The sequence below is a fragment of the Zootoca vivipara genome, chromosome 11, assembly GCF_965207765.1.
Source record: "Zootoca vivipara chromosome 11, rZooViv2.hap1.1, whole genome shotgun sequence".
Taxonomy (NCBI): Eukaryota; Metazoa; Chordata; class Lepidosauria; order Squamata; family Lacertidae; genus Zootoca; species Zootoca vivipara.
In genome coordinates this window covers 1481987-1508014 of record NC_142594.1, presented here as the reverse complement: position 1 = coordinate 1508014, position 26028 = coordinate 1481987, and the positions used below count along the sequence as shown (strand labels likewise).

The window sequence follows — 26028 nt, the reverse complement described above, 5'->3', positions numbered from 1 at the left end:
ATCCACCCCGGCTGTAAACTCAAGTATGTTTTTGATTCAACATTCTTCCATTTTAGGAGGCAGGCCAGTTAAAGTTTGCTACCAGTAGCTGCAAATGATAGTGAATGCCATTACAGGTGAATGCCATTACATTCAGTTTGATCTGCCATGGCCAGTACCTAACATGAGCTTTTTCTCACCCAAAAGCTCGAACACACTTTCATCCAGTCTTGGACCTGGATTAATGATAGAAGTAGACCACTTAAATTCAAAGTTCAAGTATCCTTTATTCAAGGTTTAAAAATGTACCATACTGCATTATTGCAAAAGTTCAATGGTACAAAACAGGGTTGCAGCTGGTGAGAAGGCAATAAAAAGTTGATTTAAAATTTGTCACTATAAATTACAGGTACAGTACTTTGCAAATTCTGCATTTGAAATTGCATCAAGTCAATCTTCAAAAAAATTGCCCACAGTACTAGAAACTTCTGAAGATAAGGCAGCTGTTTTACAGAAGAGGTAGCTGGTATCAAGGGATTTCCATTTCTCTTTCAATGCCTACATACTTGAGGGCATCAGCCTGGCTGTATCTGAAACAAAGTACAAAATCATTTGTTAAGGTAAAGGTAAAGGGACCCCTGACCATTAGGTCCAGCTGTGACTGATTGGGATTGCGGCGCTCATCTCGCTTTATTGGCCGAGGGAGCCGACGCACAGCGTCCGGGTCATGTGGCCAGCATGACAAAGCCGCTTCTGGCAAACGGAAAGCAAATTGTCTGCAATTTGAGTTTACCACTCAAATTCTCTACACATGTCAAGTCAGATTAGCAGGGCGGTTGCTCCAGGCTGGAGCAAGTGCTGTTGGGTGTCAGAGGGCAGAAGCATTTTTTGGATGGCATACCGTGCTTCTCAAAAAATAAGACACCGTCTTATATTTATTTTTCCTAACGCCCCCCCCCCCACAAAACCGGCTTATTTTCAGGGGATGTCTTTTTTTTTTTTAATATTAAGTATGGTATCACTATGGCTTATTTTCGGGGTATGGCTTATTTTCGGAGAAACACGGTAGAAATGACTCCTGTAGTCAATAATTTCTGTCATCTGCCAGTTCTTTGGCTACCACACTTTCGGCATTTCCTTCTTGGTAAAATAATAAGCAGGTTGTATTCCCAAGACCTAAATGCTGAAACACTTGATAAATTTGGGCCATTGAATGAGAAATGTGGTTGGTATTGAACATGCTATACGTACCTATAATCAAAAAACAGTTCTTCACCAGTCTGAATGGCTCTCTTAGCAAATATACCTATTCTGTGATCTCCATTAACCATCATAACTGTAAAACAAAAAGTGAAGTTGGTGCAAGGCTTTATAAACCTCTCTCCTTTTTAAATATCTTGAGTGCTAATTGGATTCCTTGCTCATTTAGCTATACTCCCATAAAATGTATAAACACTCACCTTTTGCATAGCAGTTGGGATTGACTGAATGGTTTGCAAATCTTATTTTGTTACCCTTCCTTGTTGCATCAACCACAAAATCTAAATAAAAAAAGCTGTTGTTAAAATGTTTGCAACAGACTGAAAAGTGGATACTATGGCAATATTCACTGAAATTGCTATCTGGAAGACTGTCACTACAGTTAAAATGCTATTGTCTCTGGCTTAACTTGTAATAACATTGAACACAGCCAGTTTATCTATGAAAATGTTTACTTGTAATCTTACATATGTGTCTAAAGCTATACAAGAGGCTTATCTTACACAGGTTTTAAAAAGTTTTTAATTTCAGGCAATGGATGTTTTTTAATGAAACACTTTCTCTGCTTCAGCGGCCTGGGTTGCCAGGGGCAAGGGCCGCTCAGAGGGTGGGAGGGAAACGGATGGAGTGCGCCTGCGCATTCAACTGCCTAACTGGCATCTGCATCACCCAGGAGTTTGCAACCGCAGATAAGAAAAGGTGTTCCATTGTCTGGAGAGGTCACTTCCTGGTCATGGAGAAGCTGTTTTCAACAGCAACCACTCCTGTGCCCCCCACCCCCATAGGCTACATCACTGCTCTGCTTTCCTGATATAAGAGCCCTGTTTATCACACCACCTAAAAAGCTTTGATATGACTATCTATGCAAGTCTGGACTAAATGTTGACACCCCCAACAAGGTAGCTTATTTAAATATATATGCTGTTCTGATCCCATGCCCCTCACATGAAAACAAGCAATTTTTCATATCCCAAGAGAGGATAAATAGTGGAGGGATTAACACACATACCGTTATTCAGATTGAAGAGAAAGCTGCACATATATTTGTCATATACTTTCCCTCGTCTGTCTGCTTCATCCTGAGAAATGATCTGAAAGGAATATTTATTTGACATTGTTTTGGTAACATGCACAAACAGAACTGTCTCTCATCCCCCAAATTACGGTACCAGCTATCTTTACACGATTGCTGATTCGGCAGTTGAGTAGAGAAACTGCCTTTTGGCAACTTTTGCAGAAAGTCTCACAGGACTCAAAGCTGGATCAAACCCGTGTGCCTTCTAAGCAGGTGCATTCAGATACAGTGGTACCTTGGTTCCCAAACAGCTTAGTTCCTAAACAAATTGGCTCCCGAATGGCGCAAACCCGGAAGTAAGTGTTCTGGCTTGCAAACGTTTTTTGGAACCCGAATGTCCATTTCAGCTATTGGCATTGTTTCCAGAGTCAATCAGCCAATCAGAAGCCGCGCCTTGGTTTATGAACGTTTTGAAAGTCGAACGGACTTCCAGAATGGATTGAGTTCGGGAACCAAGGTAACACTATATTTAGATATTTCCAGCAGTTGCATGCCAAAATTGACTTTTTATAAGATTATAGGAAAAGGGTATCCTAATACTCAGTTTAAACCTTGGCGTGCAGTACTTCATGCTGATGTGTCAAAACAATAAAGTTATACATTTTTATTGAAGATCTGTATTGCTTATTGGCATCTTACCATCATGTAAATAGGAAAGTGGGATTTTTTTAAAAATAGTAATTTATCATCCTCCACCCCTACATTCCGTCAGCATTTGCAAGTCTGCTACTGCTTTAGGCTATCTGCACCAGCAGCATAAAAATAAACTTACTCTCTTTTTGACATCTGTCCTTGCTGTCCCTCAAAGTCATGATTTATTTGAAAAAGGGCTGGAGAACTGCAGCTTGACTTACAGTAGGATTACAGTGGTAGTTACCTTCTGGTAACGTAATTTCGAGTTACAAACGCGGCAAAACCCGGAAGTGTATGCACAGAAGTGGCACCTCCGGATATGGACTTTTTGGGGTAAGTATGGACCCCCGGGACAAATTAAGTTCATATCTGGAGAGTCAACTGTATTAACTAAGAGACATGCAATACAGAGGACTTTCCTGAAGATTGGATTATGAAGTAGTATACAAAAAGACTAACTTTATTCAAATTTTGTTTCTTACCTCACCACAATATTCAGAGATGAATTCGTTTTTCTGCACTGGATCCTTAATGAAAATGCCCCAGCCTGCCACATCAGAAGGTGCTAGCAGCAAATGCTAGCAAGAATGAAAAAGGAAGCCCCTTAAACATGCAGAAAAGATGTAACTCTATCCAAATACCTATGCGGCTGTTACAGAAAAGGAAACCAGCTGGAGTAAATTAACACTTGCTTTGCTCAGACAAATGTTCCTGTCATCAGTCTATTCAGGTGAATAGTGTCGCACTCTGGTCGAGACTCACAGAAAGGCTGGCATGTTCCATAGGAGCATCTCCTCCCCAAAGCTTCCTTGCTAGAATGAGTCCTGCTCTGCAAGCCACGCCACCAGGAATGGAGCCTGGGTGGGCATACAACCACTGTCTCAGGTGCTACAGAACAACCCCAAGAGTTAATCCCTGCAGAGCATGTTCCCATGTAAGGCAGGCCACAGACCATTCTTCTAGCACTGTATAGCATTTGTTTTATAAAACTAGCTCACCTCTGCGGCTGTGTGTGTTCACAGCTTCACCGTCATTTATTTCATTTTCCCACCAAAATCAGTATCTGGACATTAATCATATGTGAATTATATTGCCATAACCTCTAATTCTGGTTTTATTTAAATACATAAAATTATTATTTAAAAAGTGTCTGGCAACTTTTCAGACATTAAATAATGAACGAAACTTAGAAGTTTTTGAGCTGTGCATCTCTGCTGTAGAGATCTCTAGCGCTGCAGTAAGTGGGGATGGAGGAAGGGCATTGCAATTGACAAATGAAAGATTAGGTAGCAGTCTTCTCGGTAGTTATGTTACTTCAGAACTACCTGTTTACAAGAATTCGGAATCTGCTAATTTCTGCTGAAATTAATGTAGAGCAGGGGATCTGTGACTCTCCTGACATGGGCTGCGGCTCCCACCAGCCCTGACCCCTGACCCCTGGCCTCAGTGGCTGGGGCTGATGGGAGCAGAAATTCAACAGCAAGTGCAAAGCCGGTTCTTGAATGCTCCCCTCCCCCCAGTTTCCTGCCCAGTTCACACATAACAATAAGACAAACCACAGCTTGGTGTGAACAAACACATTTGTGGGTTCCTGGAGCAAGGATTGCAGCAGCAGCAGCAGCAGCCCCCTCCCAGGCCATTCTACCTGGGGCTAAAGTTTATGGCTTGTCTTAGCATTACACCTGAACCCAAGCTTGCTGTCCCCAGAAACCTCAAGTTGTAAGAACAAACCTTGCTTACTGCTCATGTTATATCTAGAGCAAGACAAACCATGAGCTATCATGAACAAATTCTTCAGAAGTGGCCTAGGATTAAATTTGGATTGGGGGGGGGGGGTAAAGGTAAAGGGACCCTTGACCATTAGGTCCAGTTATGACCGACTCTGGGGTTGCAGCGCTCATCTCACTTTATTGGCTGAGGGAGCCGGCGTACAGGTTCCAGGTCATGTGGCCAGCATGACAAAGCCACTTCTGGGGAACCAGAGCAGCGCACGGAAACCCCGTTTACCTTCCCGCTGTAGCGGTACCTATTTATCTACTTGCACTTTGACATGCTTTCGAACTGCTAGGTTGGCAGAAGCTGGGACCAAGCAACAGGAGCTCACCCCATCGCGGGGATTCGAACCGCTGACCTTCTGATCAGCAAGCCCTAGGCTCAGTGGTTTAACCCACAGCGCCACCTGCATCCCCAGATGGCCTAGGATTAAATTTGGATGGGGAGGTAGTTATCCCATATTTGGCAGTATTATGGACCAATCCTTATTAGAGTGCAGGTGGTTTTTGCACATAAGCAGTTCACACATGCATGAAACTACAATCACATGTAGTGGTGTCTGTACAAATCACCACTTGCTGTTGTCATAATTAAGCAGTTAAAAAGAAAGATTTGTGAAATGGGGACACTGGGGACAGTGGATTGGGCATTTTCTCTCACATGACTTGTGGGAGGCAGACACTTCCTCAGTTTTTTGGATTTGCCAAGCAGCAATGTTCACCAAAGCACCTGAAAGAAGAATAGCAGCCTGCCTCCCTTCGCGGCTCATAAATCAATAAATAGAGTAAACTGAGTCAACAGTAACCCCTCCTAAAGGGGAAAAAAACCAGTCTGACTGCAGACCATCATAGGGAGGTTTCCATTGTCCCCACATCCCCATTTCACAAATCTACACTTCAGGTAAGCCAATCGTTCTATTTATTTCATGGGACGCAGGGAACTTCCCTATAACTGGGTGGGTCCACACTGCTGAAGCACTGATTACCAAACTTGGTATACACTGTATGGCCAAAAGCCGCCTGAGCTGAAGACATTTAGTTTAACTTTCAACGCCTAGTGAAAGTGGAAGGAGGCGATCAAGTGGCTGCCATACAAATCTCTATTAAAGTGGCATCAGACATAAAGGCTGCAAAAGTCGAGGCTGACCCAGAGAAATGAGCAAAATATGAGGTGGGTGGGGCAATTTCATAGTATCATGAGCTAAGAAAATGCACACCCTTATCCCTCTAGCTCCTAAAGAAAGGACACAGTAGAGAGCTTTACTTTGGACGCGGCATCAGCCTGCCAGTTCTTAAGCCAAAGTGTGCAGTGTGCCACTATTTGAGAGGCCATAGCTCTAGTTGCAAATTGTGTGTCCATAGTTGCATCTGCCATAAAGGCTTGTGCTTGTAAAAGTTTAGAAATGGTTTGGCGTTGGCGAATGGCACCTGGGGGAAGGGAGTGCAAAAGGTCCTCAAGCCACACAATGCAAGGGGGGGCAGAGGAAGATGCTGCGCAAGATGCCCTTAGAGATAGGGCAGCTGCAGCACAGATTTTTTGAAGTGCAAACTCCAACTTCCTATCAGTTATATCCTTCAATTGGGCGTCTCTTTCTTTAGGAACAAGATTCCAAGAAGACAAAAGTAAAACAGGACTGTCTACTTTATGTGTCTTAATATATGGCATGGAGTCAGGATCCAGGTCATATAGTTTACCTGCTAGAGATAACTTCTTTTTGGGCTGCATAAGGGAATCCAACTCTGATTTGACTACTGTTTTTAGCACTGAAGGAACTAGCATATAGTTAGATTTTGTGCGGTTCTCAATGAGCAAAGTAACTGGACTCTATTAGAGGCAGGACTGGGAATTGTGATAGGTTTGGGGGCCATTTCCAGTGCATGCATTATTTTGCATTTTAAAACAGGAACATTAGTTTCCTGGAACAATCTAGTGGAAATAGATTCCTCTTGGACAGAGCTATCACCCCACTCTGCCTCAATTTCTGACTCTAGAAAAGATATTTGGGAAGAAAGTGCTACATCCTCAGCATCAGATAAATGCTCCCCCATAGAAGTAAATGGATTTGGTGAAGAGCCCCCCCCTTGAATTAGCCACATGTTGAGAGGAGATCACCTTTTTAACCACAGAGGTAGATTTTTTAGGTTGCATGTTAAGCTGTAAATCCTCTAATAATGAAGCAACAAGTGCCTATTTCAACTGTTCAATTAGAGTGGCTGGAAAGGGTAGCTGAGGAGGCCGGCCTGGTCTGAGAGTCTGATGTTAAAGACCCTTTTGCACCCTGGGTTTCTTGGACATCTGTGAATCCTAACATTTCTGGTTCAGAATCAAATATATCTTCTATAACATGCCTTCCAGTAACATAGGGTGGAAGAGCAGAATCAATAGCAACACACACAGACTGAGGGCCAGGCTCATTAGCTTGCAATAAAACTGCAGCTGAACTATTTTTTCTTGGGGAACCAGAAGTAGTAGAAGCTTCACTGCATCTATTTCCCTTAGAGGGCAGGATGTGTTTAAGTTTTTGTTTAGTGTGTTTGGGAAGAGGTTCAGAGGCTCCTTGTATAGGCTCCATAATAAATCAATAAATGGAAATAAATGAAGGTGTTCTGAACGCAGCTACACAGGGCAGACTGAGTAGCGTTCACTTCCAATACCACAAAAGTGGACTGTGGGAAAAGGCACAAATATACGTCTCTTCAATGGACTAGGAGGAAATAGACTGCAAGCCACAGAATAGTAAGTGTAAAGAATAATAATAATGAATGAATCACTCCTTAACTAGGAGGTTCAGAAGCAGTCTATCAGTGCCTGCTCACTCCATCGCCACAACTGCGAACCGGGAGGAGAATATACTGCTGAGGAACAATAACCCCAACTCCTTCTGCCGTACCGCGGACCAGGAGTGCAGTCAATATGAAGCCTTATGAAACCTTAAATGATACAGAAAATAATGTCTAAAGGCTGTAGAAATCTCCAAAGAAATATCTGTGATATGGAGCCAGCCACCACTGAAAGTGAGCTGCGATCGCAAAAAACCTCGAACAGGATTCCGCCCCCCACTTATCTTTAATTCTGATCTGTAAAATGGCACACGGCAAAATGGAGCCACAGGGTGTGAAAAACGAGCATATTCAGCGACCCTGTAGGAGAGCTGTATACAGGGACACTCTGCAATAAAGTAAACTAAATAAACTAAAAAAGAGAAGAACTAAGGTTGCTAAAGGAAAAAACATATTTTTTGGGGGAAGATATATATTCTAAAAAATATTTTGTGTGTTTTTTTTTGTGTGTGTATGCATGCAAGACTCAAAGACAGGGGTTAAGTTGCTAAAACTAAGGAAGATTAGATAAAATAAAGCAACAATCCAAATTGAAAAACTTATCTGAAGCAGCAGGAGAGCCAGGCGAAACATACCAATGAGTCAGGCAGGAGAAAAAACTGAGGAAGTGCCAGCCTCCCACAAGTCTTGGCTCCTGCCTGAGGTCATGTGAGAGGAAATACCCAATTCACTGTTACCAGGGTCCCATGAAATAAATTACAAGTGTTAATCACCCTTGGGGTCAAAAACTAGAAACAGCCCATGTGAAAGTTCTAAAGCAATCTACGTGGCGCTATACAATTTGGTTTAAGTAGAAGCCATATTCCAAACTGTTGGGTCAAGAAAGCACTTGAGCCCCCCTGCTTTTATACGTGGTAGGCATTTTCCTGAGCTGCTGGGGGTTAGCATAAAAAGCGGAAGCACCTTTTTGGATCCTCGCTGAATGCTGCAGTTCTTGCAAGACACATTTTTGCTGTCCCAGTGATCTGCTGCTCCGCATGTCAAGCAAAGGTCTGGATCACACTCACGTACAGCCAAGTAGCAAGGACACTGCTTCGTGTTGCATTGAGCTTTGCAGCGGCACCCGGGGAACCTGTTTTGGCCTTTAAGAAGAACAAAGCAGGAAGAATGAGCAGCTCGGCCAACATTGTATTTTGCATGGAACAGACCTGCCCTGTACCTGAATTTTGTCATCTGAAAAGTTACAAATGTCATTTAAGCTTCAATTTGACATGCTTAGCACATTAAAATAAAATTACTTTCACACCAGTAAATTTATTTCATGCAACATGAGACCTGATAAATCTTTGAAGTGGCAGACTGTCTTTTCAACTATCAGGCCTCTGCCCCCCAGATGCTGGGGTGGCAATCATCTACAGGCAACTCTCCATTTGCGTGGGGGTTGTGTCCTGAGGCACCATGTGTGTCAGCCCGCCTCCTCCCACCCCTTCCGGATCCGGAAACAGTGCACATGTCGGTGGTTGTGTGTGCCTTGAACACATGCAAATGGGGAGTTGCCTGTACATAGCTGGAGCCGTCTTCATATTTGGTTACATATCACATTACATCTAGTTTGGTCTGAACACTTCCCTCCCTACAAGACATGAAACTTTCCAGAGCTTTTAAATTCTACCAATTCATTGAAGCTTTGACTCTCATACAATATACCCATTTCTAAAATGACTTACATTCTGAACTGCACTGACAGAACTTCTCACAGAAATTTTGAGCAATTACACAGGGACATGAGCTGTCACAAGGCTGACGTGGGTGATCACATGGCTGGTAGTTGTAAACATGATTGGATGACCCATCTGAATAAAAAAATAACATTAAGACAAATTTAAGAAAATGGCATTTGATAGAAAAGATCCTCTGAAAACTGTAGCTATAATACTTAAACAGTTTCAAGTTGGAACAGATGAACATACTCTAAAATGAACTTGGGACTTTAACCGAGTTTATTTGTCTTGGACTCATTACTTTACAATGTACAGTGGTACCTCGCTAGATGAACGCCTCGTGGCACGAAAAAATTGCAAAACGAAAGCGTTTTGCGATTTTTTGGCAGACTTGCAAGACCGTGCCATAGAAAACTTCGCAAGATGAAGCAGGGTGCCATGAGGAGAAAGTCAGACCGAGAGCCCACCCGCCTTGCGCTTCCGCCATCGCCCAGAGCCCACCCGCTTCGTGCTTCCGCCGCTGCCATTGCCCGGCTTCCACAGCAGCCGGATCCCCCCCTCACCTTAAGCCTGCCTGTGTGCGAACGGGCTGTCTGTCTGGTTGGGCGCGAGGGTCCGGCTGCTGGGGAAGGAGGGAGCCTCTCCCTGGCCCTCCTCCTGCTTCCCCCTGAAAAACTTCCGGCTGTGGCGGGTGAGTCGGCACCTTTTTTTGCGCTCCCCCCCCATAGGAACCCATGAATTAAATTTCAATGCATTCCTATGGGAAACCGCGCTTTGCAAGACGCAATTATTGCAACACAAAACGACTCATGGAATGAATTAATTTCGTCTTGCGAGGTACCACTGTATTAAGGTTACACAGTTATGAATGTATTACAGACAAAGCATTTTCATGTTTGTAAATTAACATAATGGCTGCAAACACGTCTATTTCACAGCGTACATGCAGCATAACAGATAGATAAGGCAAATCTAGATGACAAAGCCACAATTTTATTTTTAGACTCAAAAACCTACAGAGGCAGAACACATGTATATATAGAGAAGTCACAATTAACAAGACAGCATCTTACACTTTTTCATCTCTCTCAAACTATCGTTAAAGCCTACCACCTCTTTGCAATTCAGCACCCCACCTGTAATACAGACATATAAATCTTCCCGCTCACCAGGACCCACGTTCCTATGCAAACATTCCTTCCTAGGGAGAGACAGTTTCCTTCCTTGAAATCAACTGGGAAGCCCTCAGAGGCAGGAAACTGCCATGTGTGAAAGGGAGAACGCTGGTTTACAAGGATTCCCTGGAAGAGGGATTTGTAAGCTCTGCTTCCCCAGGTTGTTAGTATTATTATTATTTTTAAAGAAACAGCATCTGAGAATTTCTGGACATAAAGTAGAATGTAAAGATGCTTACCCTTTTTCAGCTGTATCTTTCTGCAATGAGCAGCCCACAACCTGTAAAAACACAAACGGACCATGAGGTTGGCAGGCTGGAAAATGAGCTGGAAAATACAGCTGTCCAGCTGAATCTCAGAAAGTGTCTTTGAGAGTCCATCTTGCACAAGAAAAACAACAAGCTAAACACAGAGAGAAATTACCATTTTCTACATGTGGGTAATAAAATATCCTGTAAAGATAAAATTTATTAAAATGTTATCAGAAATCTAAATTTGCTCTGAAGTTAGGTTGAATAAATATTTTCACTAGTCAAACTATTCTGCAGCATTTAATCATACTAAAGTTAAGTTAGAGGTTAAGATTTCAAAGTTCAACCATGAAAAGGCTTTTGACCCTTTGTATTTCTTTCTTTCTTTCTTTCTTTCTTTCTTTCTTTCTTTCTTTCTTTCTTTCTTTCTTTCTTTCTTTCTTTCTTTCTTTCTTTCTTTCTTTCTTTCTTTCTTGGGCTCCTTGATCACTGCAGATGGTGACAGCAGTCACGAAATTAAAAGACGCCTGCTTCTTGGGAGAAAAGCAATGACAAACCTAGACAGCATCTTAAAAAGCAGAGACATCACCTTGCCGACAAAGGTCCGTATAGTTAAAGCTATGGTTTTCCCAGTAGTGATGTATGGAAGTGAGAGCTGGACTATAAAGAAGGCTGATCGCCGAAGAATTGATGCTTTTGAATTATGGTGCTGGAGGAGACTCTTGAGAGCCTCATTCTTAAGGAAATCAACCCTGAGTGCTCACTGGATGGACAGATCGTGAAGCTGAGGCTCCAATAGTTTGGCCACCTCAGGAGAAGAGAAGACTCCCTGGAAAAGACTCTGATGTTGGGAAAGATGGAGGGCACAAGGAGAAGGGGACGACAGAGGACGAGGTGGTTGGACAGTGTTCTCGAAGCTAACAACAACAAAATTTCTATTTACATATCTAGTTTATTTTTGCTAGCCTAAATAAAGTCAAGATACCAAGAGATTTCAATAGGTTCCATTTTTTAAAGAAACCTATCTGAATACTGTATATGTATTTTTACTAGTAAATAAAAAACTTCAACAAACAAACACTGTTACCCAGGAACCATCAGTTAATATTTCAAATGAACAGGGACACCTTTTTTGGGGTGCAGAATTCTGTCAACTTTCTATTCAATACAGCAGTGTTTCTTAACCTTTTTTGGGCCACGGCACACTTGTTCCATGAAAAAAATCACGAGGCACACCAACTCTGTGCCGCCCTATAGGTACGCGACGCCTTTTCCTCGGGACGAGACTGTTGCCTATTGTTCTCGCCATCCTGCCCCCCTCTTCCCACCACCACTGAAGTTGTGCGACAGACACCCTCGCTGCTTTGTGTGTGAACCTGGGCAACTGGCGTGTGTGTGTGGATTGATGTGAGTGTGCGCGCACACGAAGGGGAGGGGGCAGCTGGAGCGCAATGCGCGCTGCTGACGCCGGGCCGGCTTGGGCCCGCCGGGGAGCGAGCGGAGAGGGGAAAGAGACCGCGCCGGTGCTGCTCAGCCTCGGCGCCCGCCTTCTTCTCGGCAGCCGCTGCTTCTTCTCCGAGCCCCGCGGCCTCCGCAAGGCGATGGGCCTCGAAGCGCAGCCCCCTCCGCCGCCACCAGCACCACCGAGCTCCCGCCACCTGAGGCGAGGGAGCGACAGCCGCAGACGAGGCTGAGGAAAGCCAGGCGAGAGAAGGGATGGGATCTCGGCCGCCGCAACTGCCGCCTTGCCGGGGACGCTGAGAGGGGGAGCTGCGGGAGGAGGGGCTGCGGCGAGGCGGGCGGGCGGCTGGCCCCCGCCTGCCTGCCATTGATCGCCCCTTCCCGTCCGATCGCGCTGGAGACTCGAGCTCTGCTGGAGATCTGGGGGGAGGCGGATGTGCAGAGCGCCTTGGACGGCAACTTTCGCAACAGCCATGTGTACCGGGACATGGCTTGCCACCTGGCCGGGCTGCAAATCGCCCTTCTCATCGCCGCACGTGGCGGCACAGCAGCCCGCGTCTCGCGGCACAGTAGTGTGCCGTGGAACAGCGGTTGAGAAACGCTGCAATACAGGGCTAGATCACACAATACTTTCTCTATGCAAACAGTCTCTCCTTGGCTATACAAATGTACTAAGACAACAATAAATGTTTGAATAGAATGATGACTGAAAATGGAAGCAGGAAGTCCTATGATTCTGTATGCTGTGGGTGTAATATCTTCAGTGCATATCTTAATATTCTTACAATTTGAACCAGTCATTTCAAGCACAATCCAATTCAGTTAGGGATGCTTGTCCATCGATTTCAGTGGGCTTAAACACATTTAAGCATACGCTTCACTTTGGATACTTGTTCAGTACAGTGGTACCTCTATTTGCATTCACCTCCGGTTACGTATCCTTCGGGATACGTGCGCGGCCAACCTGGAAGTATTTTTCAGGGTTTCGATATGCGTGTGCATGCGCAGAAACAGCATCTCCGGATACACACACCTCGGGATCTGACCCATGCGCAACCGGAAGTTGCCACTGTATATGAGTCTTCCTCTTTGAAAGTCAACGCTATCATAAATCATTAACTCTACAGCTGGGAAATTGAGGCAAAAACTTAAGTTTATCAACACAGACATGGAACTTTATGGATGGATTCCCTGGGGTACATGGCATCTTATATATAATATTTCCTAAACTATGAAGCCAGATTTAATTTATTTACATCATACTTGGCACTTTACTTGGTTGGACAATGAATTAAGCACTGAAATTGAAAGATACATATCAAACTGCTTTCAGGTACGTTACTGAGTTTTGCACTCTTTTCTACTCGTTATAAAGAAAAGAAGTCATATCAACACAGTATCTACTGAACCAATAGTGTCTCTAAAGTTCTCTCCACCCACGCAAGCCTTCTCTGATTTGGCTTACACTCAAAATCAGACAGGATATCTGAAGTGGAGGCGTGAGAGGCCTGTCCTATTGAAGGAGGCCTGTTAGGGTGAAAGTCTTATAGCACAACCAGTGACTGGGATTCGTTGTCTCCTTAGTAAGCGTGAGGGGCTTAATGGGAAAGGGGATCTCCTGGAAAGAAAGGGTGAATTGGATGTTGCTGGAATGGGTGGCATAGCTGTGTATGTGTATATCTATGTATGCTAGTTGGTTTAACATTTTGGCCACCATCCCTGATGCCCAGAAATTAGTTTTACTTTACTGCCTGTTTTATAGCTTGCTGCAAATTAGTTTTTATTGAGCTTTGCATTTTAAGAATATTTATGGTGCCCTCTGATGCTGGTGGCGTAGGCACTTGCTTCCTATTTACTAAGAGGATCTATCAGAACTATTACAGCTGTGGTGTGGCACTGGGATTGGGGAGCCTCAGCTGAATGTTTCATCTAATATCAGTTTCCTGACCCAGCAGCTGGGTCAGGCCAGTCAGGTCCTTGTCCTGCCCCTCCATAAAGTGTCTGGGTGGCTACAAGCTTGCTCTGAGGGACTGCAGCATCCACACCAAGGATGCCTTCAGTGGGCTATTTTAGGACTCCATGGATGCCAGAGAGCTGTTTCCGTAAATCAGGGCTCCAACATGTAGCACAGGCAGTGCCTTTATCTGGTGTTTGCCACAGGACGGGGGAGAGGTGCTCTGCAATTAGGCGGGTTCTGATGACCTCACTATCATAGTCAGACCACTTCCTGGTCAGATTCAAATTGATATTGGCAGTGATTGCCTAAACATCAAAATCAGAGTACTAATTTGAATTTTCTGCTTCTCCAAAGTGGATAGGGAATGTTAATGAGAAAGATAGTGACAGAGTCATTTAGATAGCTGAGAAAAAGCTGGTGGCTTCCTCTCTTATTTTGTTGTTTAGTCGTGTCCGGCTCTTTGTGACCCCATGGACCAGAGCACGCCACGCACTCCTGTCTTGCACTGCCTCGCGCAGTTTGGTCAGACTCATGTTGGTAGCTTTGAGAACACTGTCCAACCATCTTGTCCTCTGTCGTCCCCTTCTCCTAGTGCCCTCAATCTTTCCCAGCATCAGGGTCTTTTCCAGGGAGTCTTCTCTTCTCATGAGGTGGCCAAAGTATTGGAGCCTCAGCTTCACGATCTGTCCTTCCAGGGAGCACTCAGGGCTGATTTCCTTCAGAATGGATAGGTTTGATCTTCCTGCAGTCCACGGGACTCTCAAGAGTCTCCTCCAGCACCATAATTCAAAAGCATCAATCCTTCGGCGATCAGCCTTCTTGATGGTCCAGCTCTCACTTCCATACATCACTACTGGGAAAACCATAGCTTTAACTATACGGACCTTTGTCAGCAAGGTGATGTCTCTGCTTTTTAAGATGCTGTCTAGGTTTGTCATTGCTTTTCTCCCAAGAAGCAGGCATCTTTTAATTTCATATTTTGCGCTCTTCTCTTTCACCCACATTAAAAGGTTCTTTAATTCCTCCTCACTTTCTGCCATCAAGGTTGTGTCATCAGCATATCTGAGGTTGTTGATATTTCTTCCGGCAATCTTAATTCCATTTTGGGATTAATCAATTCCAGCCTTAATCAATTAATCAATTAAATTAATTAATCAATTAATTAATTAATCAATTAAAGCCTTTCACATGATAAATTCTGCATATAAGTTAAATAAGCAGGGAGACAATATACAGCCTCGTCGTACTCTTTTCTCAATTTTGAAACAATCAGTTATTCCATATCCAGTTCTAACTGTAGCTTCTTGTCCCACATAGAGATTTCTCAGGAGACAGATGAGATGATCAGGCACTCCCATTTCTTTAAGAACTTGCCATAGTTTGCTGTGGTCAACACAGTCAAAGGCTTTTGCGTAGTCAATGAAGCAGAAAAAGCTGAGTTTTCCAAACTTGCTGGCATATTGGGTGTAGCACCTTGACAGCATCATTTTTTAAAATTTTAAATAGTTCAGCTGGAATATCATCACTTCCACTGGCCTTGTTATTAGCAGTGCTTTCTAAGGCCCATTTGACTTCACTCTCCAGGATGTCTGGCTCAAGGTCAGCAACCATACTACTTGGGGTGTACGATACCTCCATATATTTCTGGTATAATTCCTCTGTGTATTCTTGCCACCTCTTCTTGATGTCTTCTGCTTCTGTTAGGTCCTTTCCACTCTTTATTATTATGGTAATCTTTGTACGAAATGTTCCTTTTATATCTCCAATTTTCTTGAACAAATCTGGTTTTTCCCATTCTGTTGTTTTCCTTTATTTCTTTGCATTGCTTGTTTAAGAAGGCCCTCTTGTCTCTCCTTGCTGTTTTTTGGAAATCTGCATTCAGTTTCCCGTATCTTTCCCTATCTCCCTCGCATTTTGCTTGCCTCCTCTCCCCCGCTATTTGTAAGGCCTCGTTGGACAGCCATTTTGCTTTCCTGCATTTCCTTTTCCTTGGGATGGTTTTCATTGCTGCCTCCTGTATAATGTTACGAGCCTCCATCCATAGTTCTTCAGGCACTCTGTCCACCAAATCTAAATCCTTAAACCTGTTCCTCACTTCCACTGTGTATTCATAGTGGACTTGATTTAGATTGTATCTTACTGGCCCAGTGGTTGTTCCTACTTCCTTCAGTTTAAGCTGGAATTTTGCTATAAGAAGCTGGTGATCTGAGCCACAGTCAGCTCCAGGTCTTGTTTTTGCTGACTGTACAGAGCTTCTCCATCTTTGGCTGCAGAGAATATAATCAATCTGGTTTCGATGCTGCCCATTTGGTGATATCCATGTGTAGAGTCATCTCTTGTGTTGTTGGAAGAGAGTGTTTGTGATGACCAGCTTGTTCTCTTGGCAGAACTCTATTAGCCTTTGCCCTGCTTCATTTTGAACTCCAAGGCCAAACTTGCCGGTTGTTCCTTCTATCTCTTGATTCCCTACTTTAGCATTCCAATCCCCTGTAATGAGAAGAACATCCTTCTTTGATGTCATTTCTAGAAGGTGTTGTAAGTCTTCATAGAACTGGTCAATTTCACTTTCTTCAGCACCGGTAGTTGGTGCATAAACTTGGATTCCTGTGATGTTAAAAGGTCTGCCTTGGATTCGTATCGAAAGCATTCTATCATTTTTGAGATTGCATCCCAGTACAGCTTTCGCCACTCTTTTGTTGACTATGAGGGCCACTCCATTTCTTCTATGGGATTCTTGCCCACAGTAGTAGATATGATTATCATCCGAACTGAATTTGCCCATTCCTGTCCATTTTAGTTCACTGATGCCCACGATGTCAATATTTATTCTTGCCATCTCCTTTTTGATCACCACCAGCTTACCTCCATTCATGGTTCTTACATTCCAGGTTCCTATGCAATATTTTTCTTTACAGCATCAGACTTTCCTTTCGCTTCCAGGCATATCCGCAACTGAGCGACCTTTCGGCTTTGGCCCAGCCGCTTCATCAGCTCTAAATCTACTTGTACTTGTCCTCCGCTCTTCCTCAGTAGCATGTTGGACGCCTTCCGACCTGGGGGGCTCATCTTCCAGCGTCATAACTTTTATATGCCTGTTGTCTTTGTCCATGGAGTTTTCTTGGCAGGGATGCTGGAATGGCTTGCCAGTTCCTTCTCCAGGTGGATCACATTTAGTCTAAACTCTCAGCTATGACCTGTCCGTCTTGGGTGGCCCTGCATGGCATAGCTCATAGCTTCTCTGAGTTATTCAAGCCCCTTCGCCACGACAAGGCAGTGATCCGTAAAGAGAAAAAATATTAGTACCGGTACAAGACCACAAACATAAGTTGGGATTTCCGGGAACAAAAATCCCACTAGGATTTGCTTGCAATGCCTGAACAAACACTGCATTGGTCATTTTATGGGCAGGTTTGTGGCCGATCTACCAAAGGCACTTATATTCATGTACAGAAAGTTTTGTGATCAGGCCATAAAACATGCAAATACAATTAAAAATGTGTTTTCAACATTGGAAAGTTAATATTTTTTTAGTCCCCCACCTGTTTGATTGTGGCATTACTTTTTCAGTGCTGTTCTTTCCCCTTAAAAAGCCTTAGCCCTCAGTTTGCCAGGAAGCCGGCAGTCCATTGGTTTACCTGTGTTTCCTCTTCTTCTTTCTTGGAGGAGTATCAACATCTTCAGCTGGTGCAGGAGCAATAATATTAGATTCCTTTACTCTAAATTCATAAACCTGTAAAGACAAACATACCGGGGGGTAGATCCTCAATGGCAGAAGTCAGCCAATTCCCATGAGCATATATGTGCTTCTTCCACCTTGGCTGAGACTGCATATTTACATGGGCAATATATTAACATAATGAATTAATTAATTCTATTAATTAATCCTGTTGTTAAAAGTTATTTCTCTACTTTGGGGAGGTATCCAGGGTGACCTTGATCACCGCACTGTGCTACATCTGGCATGTGTAAACCAGAAGGGACTTGGTGTGGCTGCAGGAACTGAATGAATTCGCTAACACAGCCTCTGCCTCCACAGAAGGCGACAGGTGGGAGAGAGGCAAGCAGAGCAGCAGTGAGCAGCGGTCGCAGGAGGAAACTCACCACAACCCCAGAGGCAGCAAAGAAAGAGGCAGACCTACCGAGTGGAGCAACTACACAGCCCTAGGGAGCAGAGGTGGGCAGGGAGGGAACAGTGGCTTTAGAGCCTGGAACAACTAGGTTTTTATTTAAACAGTGTGTCATTTGCTTGTACTCTACAAAAAATGCAAAGTATCAAGGCACTACTCAGTTGGAAAACATTCTCTTTTAGTTACCATTCTACTCTTACCTGCCTACACGTTTTGGTCCCAATTAACCTCGCAATTGCACAGAAATTGTCATAGTAGGTTCCAATGAGAACTCTAAACATGGAAGCTTCGGCTCCACTCCACTCCACATTCTCAGGAGGCTCAATATTTGGCTTCATCTTGATTGGTGTTTGACACCTGGAATTTGCTTCTGTAATATCAAAAACAAAACACTGACGCAGTTCTTAAAAGACTCCCGAAATAACACCCATGTACAAAAAAACAGAGACCAGATATGGAATAGGCTGCTGCTTCATATATAAAAGCACATGATTTGACTTGACTTTGACCCCAGCTGGGCTCCTAAAAGGTAGCCCAGCTCAGGGTTCCCAAAACATCTGTCAGCTGAGGGACACAATATTTTGAGTTTATACTGGCAGCACACCCAGAGCAGCGACACAGCAATTTCCCTGGTGGGAGACAATCCTCATATTGTTCATTCATACCTGATTCAGAGATTCAGAGAGTCAGACTAGAAGGAGGCATGGCTGAAGTCTATGGGGAACCTTTAAGTGTGTAATTAAATTGATTTCTCATGGTACCCCAGAGGTTCTTACTGAAGAGTGGCCTGACAGTAAGAGCTGTTCGACAGTGGAATTTGCTGCCAAGGAAGTGTGGTGGAGTCTCCTTCTTTGGAGGTCTTTAAGCAGAGGCTTGACAGCCATATGTCAAGAATGCTTTGGTGGTGTTTCCTGCTTGGCAGGGGGTTGGACTGGATGGCCCTTGTGGTCTCTTCCAACTCTATGATTCTATGATTCTCTGAAGTCACACTTGCATGCCTCAATACACAGTTGGGGAATGACTAATCTAGTTTTTTGACAGTCCCTGCAGATCTGCATGGACTAATTGCCATACTTGACCTCTTGGTTTTAAACCTCAGCATCCCAGGAAGAGTTTCCTGTTCACTCAGGGCCCTGTACACAAGGAGATCATATCCTTTGGAGCACTGAAACCTGAAACATAAACTTGAACTGTCTGGAGTTCAACTTAGCCCTTCAAACTCTCATTCTCTACAGAATTTATAGCAAGACAATGCAAGGAATTAAAGTGCTGCAAATCAATTTTAAAGTTTCTTGAATATAAAAATCTGTAGGGAACCTCCCGTCCATCAAACACACACACACCAAATATGGAGTGGCTGGGGCAACCTAGTCAGATGGGCGGGGTACAAATAATAAAACTGTAGCTGTTGTTATGACTGGAAGAAACAAGCATTTAAAAATATGACTATTTTTGGTAAAATCAGCAACCCTCCACATTTGTCTCACCAGAGGAGCTTGAAGTCTCATCTTTCTTCTCTTCCTCTTCCTTGTCGTTATTTTCACCTCCTGTTTCAGTCCCAGCTTCTCTGTCACTGTCTGTATCCTTAGATTCCAGCACATTTATAGTGGGAGTGCTAGGCCTGCTGGTGTTATTTGGGAGCCTTCCCCTTCGACGACCTCCTGGGCGTTTTGGCGGCGTTTTTATTCGCTCAGCAGTCAAAGCAGCTGCAAACTCTTTGGCTCCTTCCTACGTAGGAATAGAAACATTTGCACGACATGGATTTTTAAGGAAAGGAGAAAAAAGTATGACTGATGTATCCTAGCTGAAAATAGGCTGACCAGAGCTAAAGAGCTACAACAGGTGCCCAGGGTGATTTCCTGCTTGCTTGCTTGCTTGCTGCCCCTTTGGAAAACAGATGCTTACTTCCATGCCAGACCTTAAAATGTAACACTGCTCATGAAAAATCCAAGTTCAACCTTCCTTGGCTGCTCAGTGGTAGTCAGCTCTTTGGCTGAAGTTATATTGTTTAGACAGCAAATCTTGAGTGCTTGTAAATGCAACTGCTTAGCTAAATTTCAACTCAGGATAATTTTCATAGAATCCTAGAACTGTATACATGGAAGGGACCCTGAGGGTCCTCTAGTCCAACCCCCTGCAATGCAGGAATCTCAACTAAAGCATCCATGTCAGATGGCCACTCAACCTCATGCTCACAAGGATATGTGCTACACAAGAGGTATGCACTATTAAGAAATATTCGTTTATGTAGCTTTCATTTTAGTAGTCCCCCTACATTCTCTCTTTAGTTATGTTCTGAGCAATATTTTTGTGCAAAACAAACAAATAAAAGTTCAGTATAAATGCTATTCATATAAGTGGCTGCATGATTTGTTCATTCAACACATGGGGTGATTCTCATTAACGCCCTAAGCTGATGAAGTTCTTGAAAAGCAGTCCAGTCTCGTCATACAAGGAGAGTCCAGGCTTCTCAAGTCTTAGAAGCCTCAGTGTTAGGAGGCTTTCAGGGTCTGAACTACTGAGCAGCTGAAGTGACAATGGGAGGGCATTCCTGTGATCAGCTACTTTCCAGGCCCTTTCACTTGTCGGTAATTTCTTTTCATCTAGTGTACACCATCTGATCTCACTGATTGAAGAATGAAAAGCAAATCCCTCGTATAGAAAGGAAGATATGAAAGTGGTGAAACTCTGACGAGAGAACGATCCTTCCAAAGAACTAAGATTATCTGGCATCATATCTTTGTTACTGAAAGTGAAGATACTCCTCTCATCACATGACAGATTTTTTAAGACAGAAAAGCATGAAATCTGCTTTTTCAGACTTAGCCACTTGACATGCTGCCTCCACAAGGACAAAGGGAAGACAGCTCATTTGTTCTTCTCTTCTCTCTAAAGAACAAATTGTTGTTTTGGGCACATACAAAATCTGGAAGTAAAACGTTTTAAGCCAAGGGGGGGTCATGAGACACAGATCAACCTATAGAAAGGTGATAAGTAGGAGGGGTAACCCAGAGAGTTCAGTTTGTGAGCTACAGAATTTTTATTGGGTGTGAGAAGAATGAATGGATCATGGCCTTCAGGATTAAACAAAGCAGGAAGACGATTACTGCTGGTCAAATAAATGGCTGAAATAAAAGAGGAACTGAAAAGCCACCTAGCCTTGCATAAGAAGCACTGCAATGTATATTGCCTTTATATTCCTACAAATATTACTGCCTTTATATTCCTACAAATACCCTCAGTGTAATATGAATCAGTTATGAGTGAGAAATGGTTTAGCTCAGAAAAACACACACTGCTACCGTACCAGGAAAGAAGCAACGGTAAATATTAGCTTCATCACAAAATTTGGTATTCCAACACTGCCAACACAAAACTCTAAGTGTGCCCTAGCTCTGAAGAAATATCCCAGGATCAACACATACTGGTCTCTCTGACCATGTGCAGACAGCACATGGTCAAGAAAACCCCAAAGTGTGAAAGTGGGAGGTGTAAGCCAAATTAGGTCAACCTTTTTTAAAATCATGCATCCTAACCATAGAATTTGAAAAATACAGAGTTTTGAGTTTTTGTTGAAGAATTCACAAATTAGTTGGCAGCAACAGCAACACGCAATGATCAGAAGAACGGTGCTAGTTTATTCAGCCCCATCTCTACCCAAATGAAAGCTCAATCGACACGAGGATAAGGCAAAGATACTGTTCAAAGCCCGTAGGAGGTTCCTCAGGAATTTTCACATAAAGATGTTAGCATTCAGCAAATCATAAATCCTATTTGATTCCAACACTTTTTTCCTGGGACAGCTAAATAAAATCAACTTTATCATCAGCTATACCTTTCTTTCTATTCCAAGAGTGAAAAAGAAAGCTAATTAACTGTCAAGCCAAAGGAACATTTGTCTTACCAGATGTTGATAACAGTGTGGCCCACAAGGTTTATTATCTATTGCTGTTTCCGTATTTTTCCGTTTGTAAGTATTAGGAGTTGCATGGAATGCTACAGAAAATTGTTTAAAAAGAAGAATAAGCCGTTTACCTTCAAAGACCATAATACTGAAAAAGTTGATAATGAATCTTCATTTAAACAAAGAGTCTCTCTCCAAGCAGCATGAAACAGTATAAAAACAATGTAATAAATTATAGGCACCCAGGATTTTACAGGCTATTTTGCATTGCTGGGATAATAATGGCTACACCACAATTTTAAGAAAACCCTTTGCATAACAAGCTACAATCCAGAGCTTCCCTTCTTTCTTTAGAAATCGTTTTCTTTAACGCATCTTTCTGTGAAAAGCTATGCCCCACATTATTGATGGAGAAGCCTCCAGCTGAACTGGGGGTGGCGGTGATGTTTGTTTAATTAATTCTTGGTGTTGGCCATGAGCACTTGCTTGCTGAAAGATGCAAGGAAGAACAAACTTAATATCTGTAAGGAGAAATTATATTAAAAGTGAAATTACCTGGAAGACCACCTAGCAGAATGGTACAGAACGGTAATAACACTTGGACTGAGCAAAGCCAAGGTGGTTTCCCCCAGATGCTACTGGACTGCAACTTCCATCAGCCCAGCCAGAGTGAAAGATCAGGAATGATGGAAGTGGTAGTCCAACAGCACCTGCAGGTATTCCCCCCCCCAATGGCCACCCCTGATGGAAGATCCAAATTCGACTTGTGGTTCTGTGCTCCATAAAATGTCCTAGGTTGGTGACCCCAAAATGGGAGTCTCCCACTCTTGTCCCTGTAACATAGAATGTCCTTCCTTCTGCCGCACATGAGACGCTTGAGGCATCTGATCAAGATGTAGCCTTTTGTTCCAACGTTTCCTCACTCAAGAGATTGGGCACTGTTTTTGTTTAGCTGTGTTCAAATGATGTGTGACTGCAAACACATGCCAAACCCAGAAGTAGCCCCAATAGGTCATAAAATCTCATGCAAAGTGCCAGAGAGGGCTTATGTGCACCCTGCTGACATGGACAGGGGTCTGGAGCGGAAAATTAGGATTGACTGTATATGCCTTTATACTAGGATTTTACTGGTTTTATGTTATGTTTTATTTTTCTTCTAATTATATTGTTTATTGTTTTTATATTGTATACTGCTTAGAGATTTTTAAAAACATTAGTTTACAAATGTTTTAAATAAATAGGCAAACAAGTGAACAAAATATGGTTACATGAAGAAAAAAAAATTTAAAAAAAAATTGAGAGGAACATTTAAGTAAACCAATCGGTTTAGTCAAGAAAACACGATGTGCTCTCTTAAAAGCTTTTAACCATAGCTGTTAACCTTCCCATTTTTGGCGGGAAACCCCTGGATTTAAATCCATTTCCCGCTGCAATCCCGGATTGTTAGATATCCCGGAAATTTACAGGATTTCAAAGGAAGCAGCTGCTCTTTGTTGAACACGGGGGACAGACTCAGCCCAGGGCTCCCCCAACACACACACACACACACACACACACAGCCCTTGAGCTTCTCTTCAACACCCATTTACTGGCCCACACACAAAAACACACACCCCTTGGCTTGATTCAGCACACACACAGCCCTTGAGTTTATTCAACACCCCCACCTCTTTATTTGATTCAACACCCCCCTACAAATACACACACACACCTTGACTTGATTCCACACACACACACACACACACACACACACACACACACCCCTTGAGTTTATTCAACACCCCCTTTATTTGATTCAAAACACACACACCCTTACAAACCCACACATGCACACCTTGACTTGATTCAACACCCAGGAGAGCAAGCCCAAGCTTGCTCTGAATTAGAGGGTTTTGTATACAGGGCTGGCCCTATGGCCAAGCTGGGTGGTGCAGGGCACCACGGCGCCCACCCGCCAGGGGGGCCCCGCAGCTGCGCCTGCCCGCCCGCTGGCCGGCTGGTCCGCCGCGCAGCTGCGCCCACGGCAACCACGCTGTGCCTGCCCGCCCGCCGTGCAGCAGCGCCTGTGACAGCCGCGCTGCGCGCGACACCCACTCGCCGCGCTGGGAAACGGGTGCCGAAGGGATCCGTCGCGCCAGGGGCGCTTAAGACGGCCCTGTTTGTATATGGGGCATCAAAAGCAGCAACGGATACATGCATTTGGGACCAGATGGAGTGCATCTCTCCCCCCTCATTAGAGAATAATAACTGGGACTAGCCGTCAAAAGTCACAGATCAGAGATGCTCACATTTTTCATCAATCTAGCAGCTAAAGGTAATTATCTCAGGCCAGAGATGTTACTGTTGTTTATTGATACAGCAGTTAAAGGTGATCTGTGAAACCCAGTGACACAGCATCCTCACAGAAAGTAAGAGGCTGGAAGTGCCGCTCGGTTTTTCATTATGGCTTTCCTGTGGCAAAGCCCCCCCCCCCCCCGCATGCAGCGCTAGTCACCATGCAGTTGTTCCACAGTATTTGCTTGTTTAAGGTTTTTATATGGTGCTTTCTGCCAGATATGACTTCAAAGCTGTTTCCAGACAACAAGGAACTCTGTATCAATAAAACAGGGCAATTAAAATATCAGCAAGAAAACAGGAATGATAAGCATCAGTTCCACAATACAGATAGAGACTAGAAGCTATGTGTGGCTTCCAAAAGCACAAGAAAGCAAACAGATTTTTATTTATTATTAAATTATTATATATTAAATTTGTATACCGCCCTATACTCATAAGTCTCGGGGCAGCAAAACATAAAGATTATGGAATCCCGTAAGCCATAAGAAGGCTACAAATACCCTTAACAGAATAGCACAGTTGTGTGAGACAGCCAGCAAGGAGTAATAGGGTTAGGGTTGACAGTGAGTTGGGAGGAGGGACGGATGGTGTGTAGCCTGTTGTAAATTAATTTGTAGCCTGGGGGGATTACCGTGGCGTGGACTGTCCCTGAGAATTGTAGACTGTCCCCGGGACAGGTGAGGGTGCTGATCCCTTATTTTCGACAGCTATGCTTTTAACACATTTTTTTAAAAAAATTGGCAATGCTTTTATTTGTGGAGTTGTTTGTCTGTTTCTCTGAGTGGGGTGTGTGTGTTTTTTTCTAGACCATTTTTTTTCTAGACCATTTTCTAGGGTGAAAGGCTGGATGTGGTCTGGAGGGATGTGTGGTTCCCTGCTCGTGAAGAAAGAATCCAACCCTGCATCAAATTGTGCCCTGCCTAAGTAGGAGACAGAAAGCAGTGGTGAGGTTTTTATCCCAGTTGCTGGGCTCAGGAATGCCTTCCCTCAGCCTCCTTTCTTTCCTCATTCTGACAAAAAGTGAAAACCATCCTCTTCAATCAGGCTTTTTATAATACTTGTCTTTTATTTTGCTCCCAGATTTTATGCATTCTCTCTCTTCTCTGGTTGTACATCACACTGTGCGGCATAACTGATTGTGGGATTTTTGTTTCTTTTATTTAACACTAGCGGGACCCGGCCACGCGTTGCTGTGGCCCAGTCAAGGCCCCCGTACCCCAGTGGAGGACGGTAGGATACTCCTCCCTCTGTTGTCCCCGGGGAGTGCATCTCCATACCTTGCCCCCCACCCTTGGAAAAGGAGCTGTCTGAGTCATGTATTATAGTAATTGGCCAATAGATGACACTGTGTTGAGAGGGCAGAGGTTCTGGATAGAATTTCCCAGCATCCCTGGCTTTCTGAGTATTGAGGTCTGAAACAGTGCATTTTTCCTAATTTACATGTCACAGTTGTGGCATCTGTCTACGTAAACGGTATGTGGTCCCTTGCCCAATTGCATGTGATGTTGTGTCCAAATTTGTACACAATCAGTCAAGCGGTTTCGGTGAAAGGTGGAGACCCACAAACATGCCCCCTTTACTTTTATATATATATA

At 43.7% G+C, this 26028-nt stretch overlaps 1 protein-coding gene across 13 annotated transcripts in view; it reads right to left on the bottom strand.

Annotated features, from left to right (window-relative positions):
* Positions 1-246: 246 nt before the first annotated feature.
* Positions 247-26028, bottom strand: part of EZH2 (enhancer of zeste 2 polycomb repressive complex 2 subunit) — a 60782-nt gene continuing 35000 nt past the window's right edge. For all 13 annotated transcript variants that reach the window (XM_088654132.1, XM_088654123.1, XM_035101378.3 and 10 more), the window contains 12 exons: positions 22097-22188; positions 19680-19920; positions 18393-18562; positions 17701-17795; positions 10636-10676; positions 9228-9353; positions 8464-8642; positions 3430-3525; positions 2249-2330; positions 1440-1520; positions 1231-1315; positions 247-569 (listed from right to left, as the gene is read on the bottom strand). In XM_088654132.1, the coding sequence (XP_088510258.1) occupies positions 509-569; positions 1231-1315; positions 1440-1520; positions 2249-2330; positions 3430-3525; positions 8464-8642; positions 9228-9353; positions 10636-10676; positions 17701-17795; positions 18393-18562; positions 19680-19920; positions 22097-22188 (1349 nt within the window). In that variant the 3' untranslated portion in view covers positions 247-508. The remainder of the gene's footprint in view (positions 570-1230; positions 1316-1439; positions 1521-2248; positions 2331-3429; positions 3526-8463; positions 8643-9227; positions 9354-10635; positions 10677-17700; positions 17796-18392; positions 18563-19679; positions 19921-22096; positions 22189-26028) is intronic.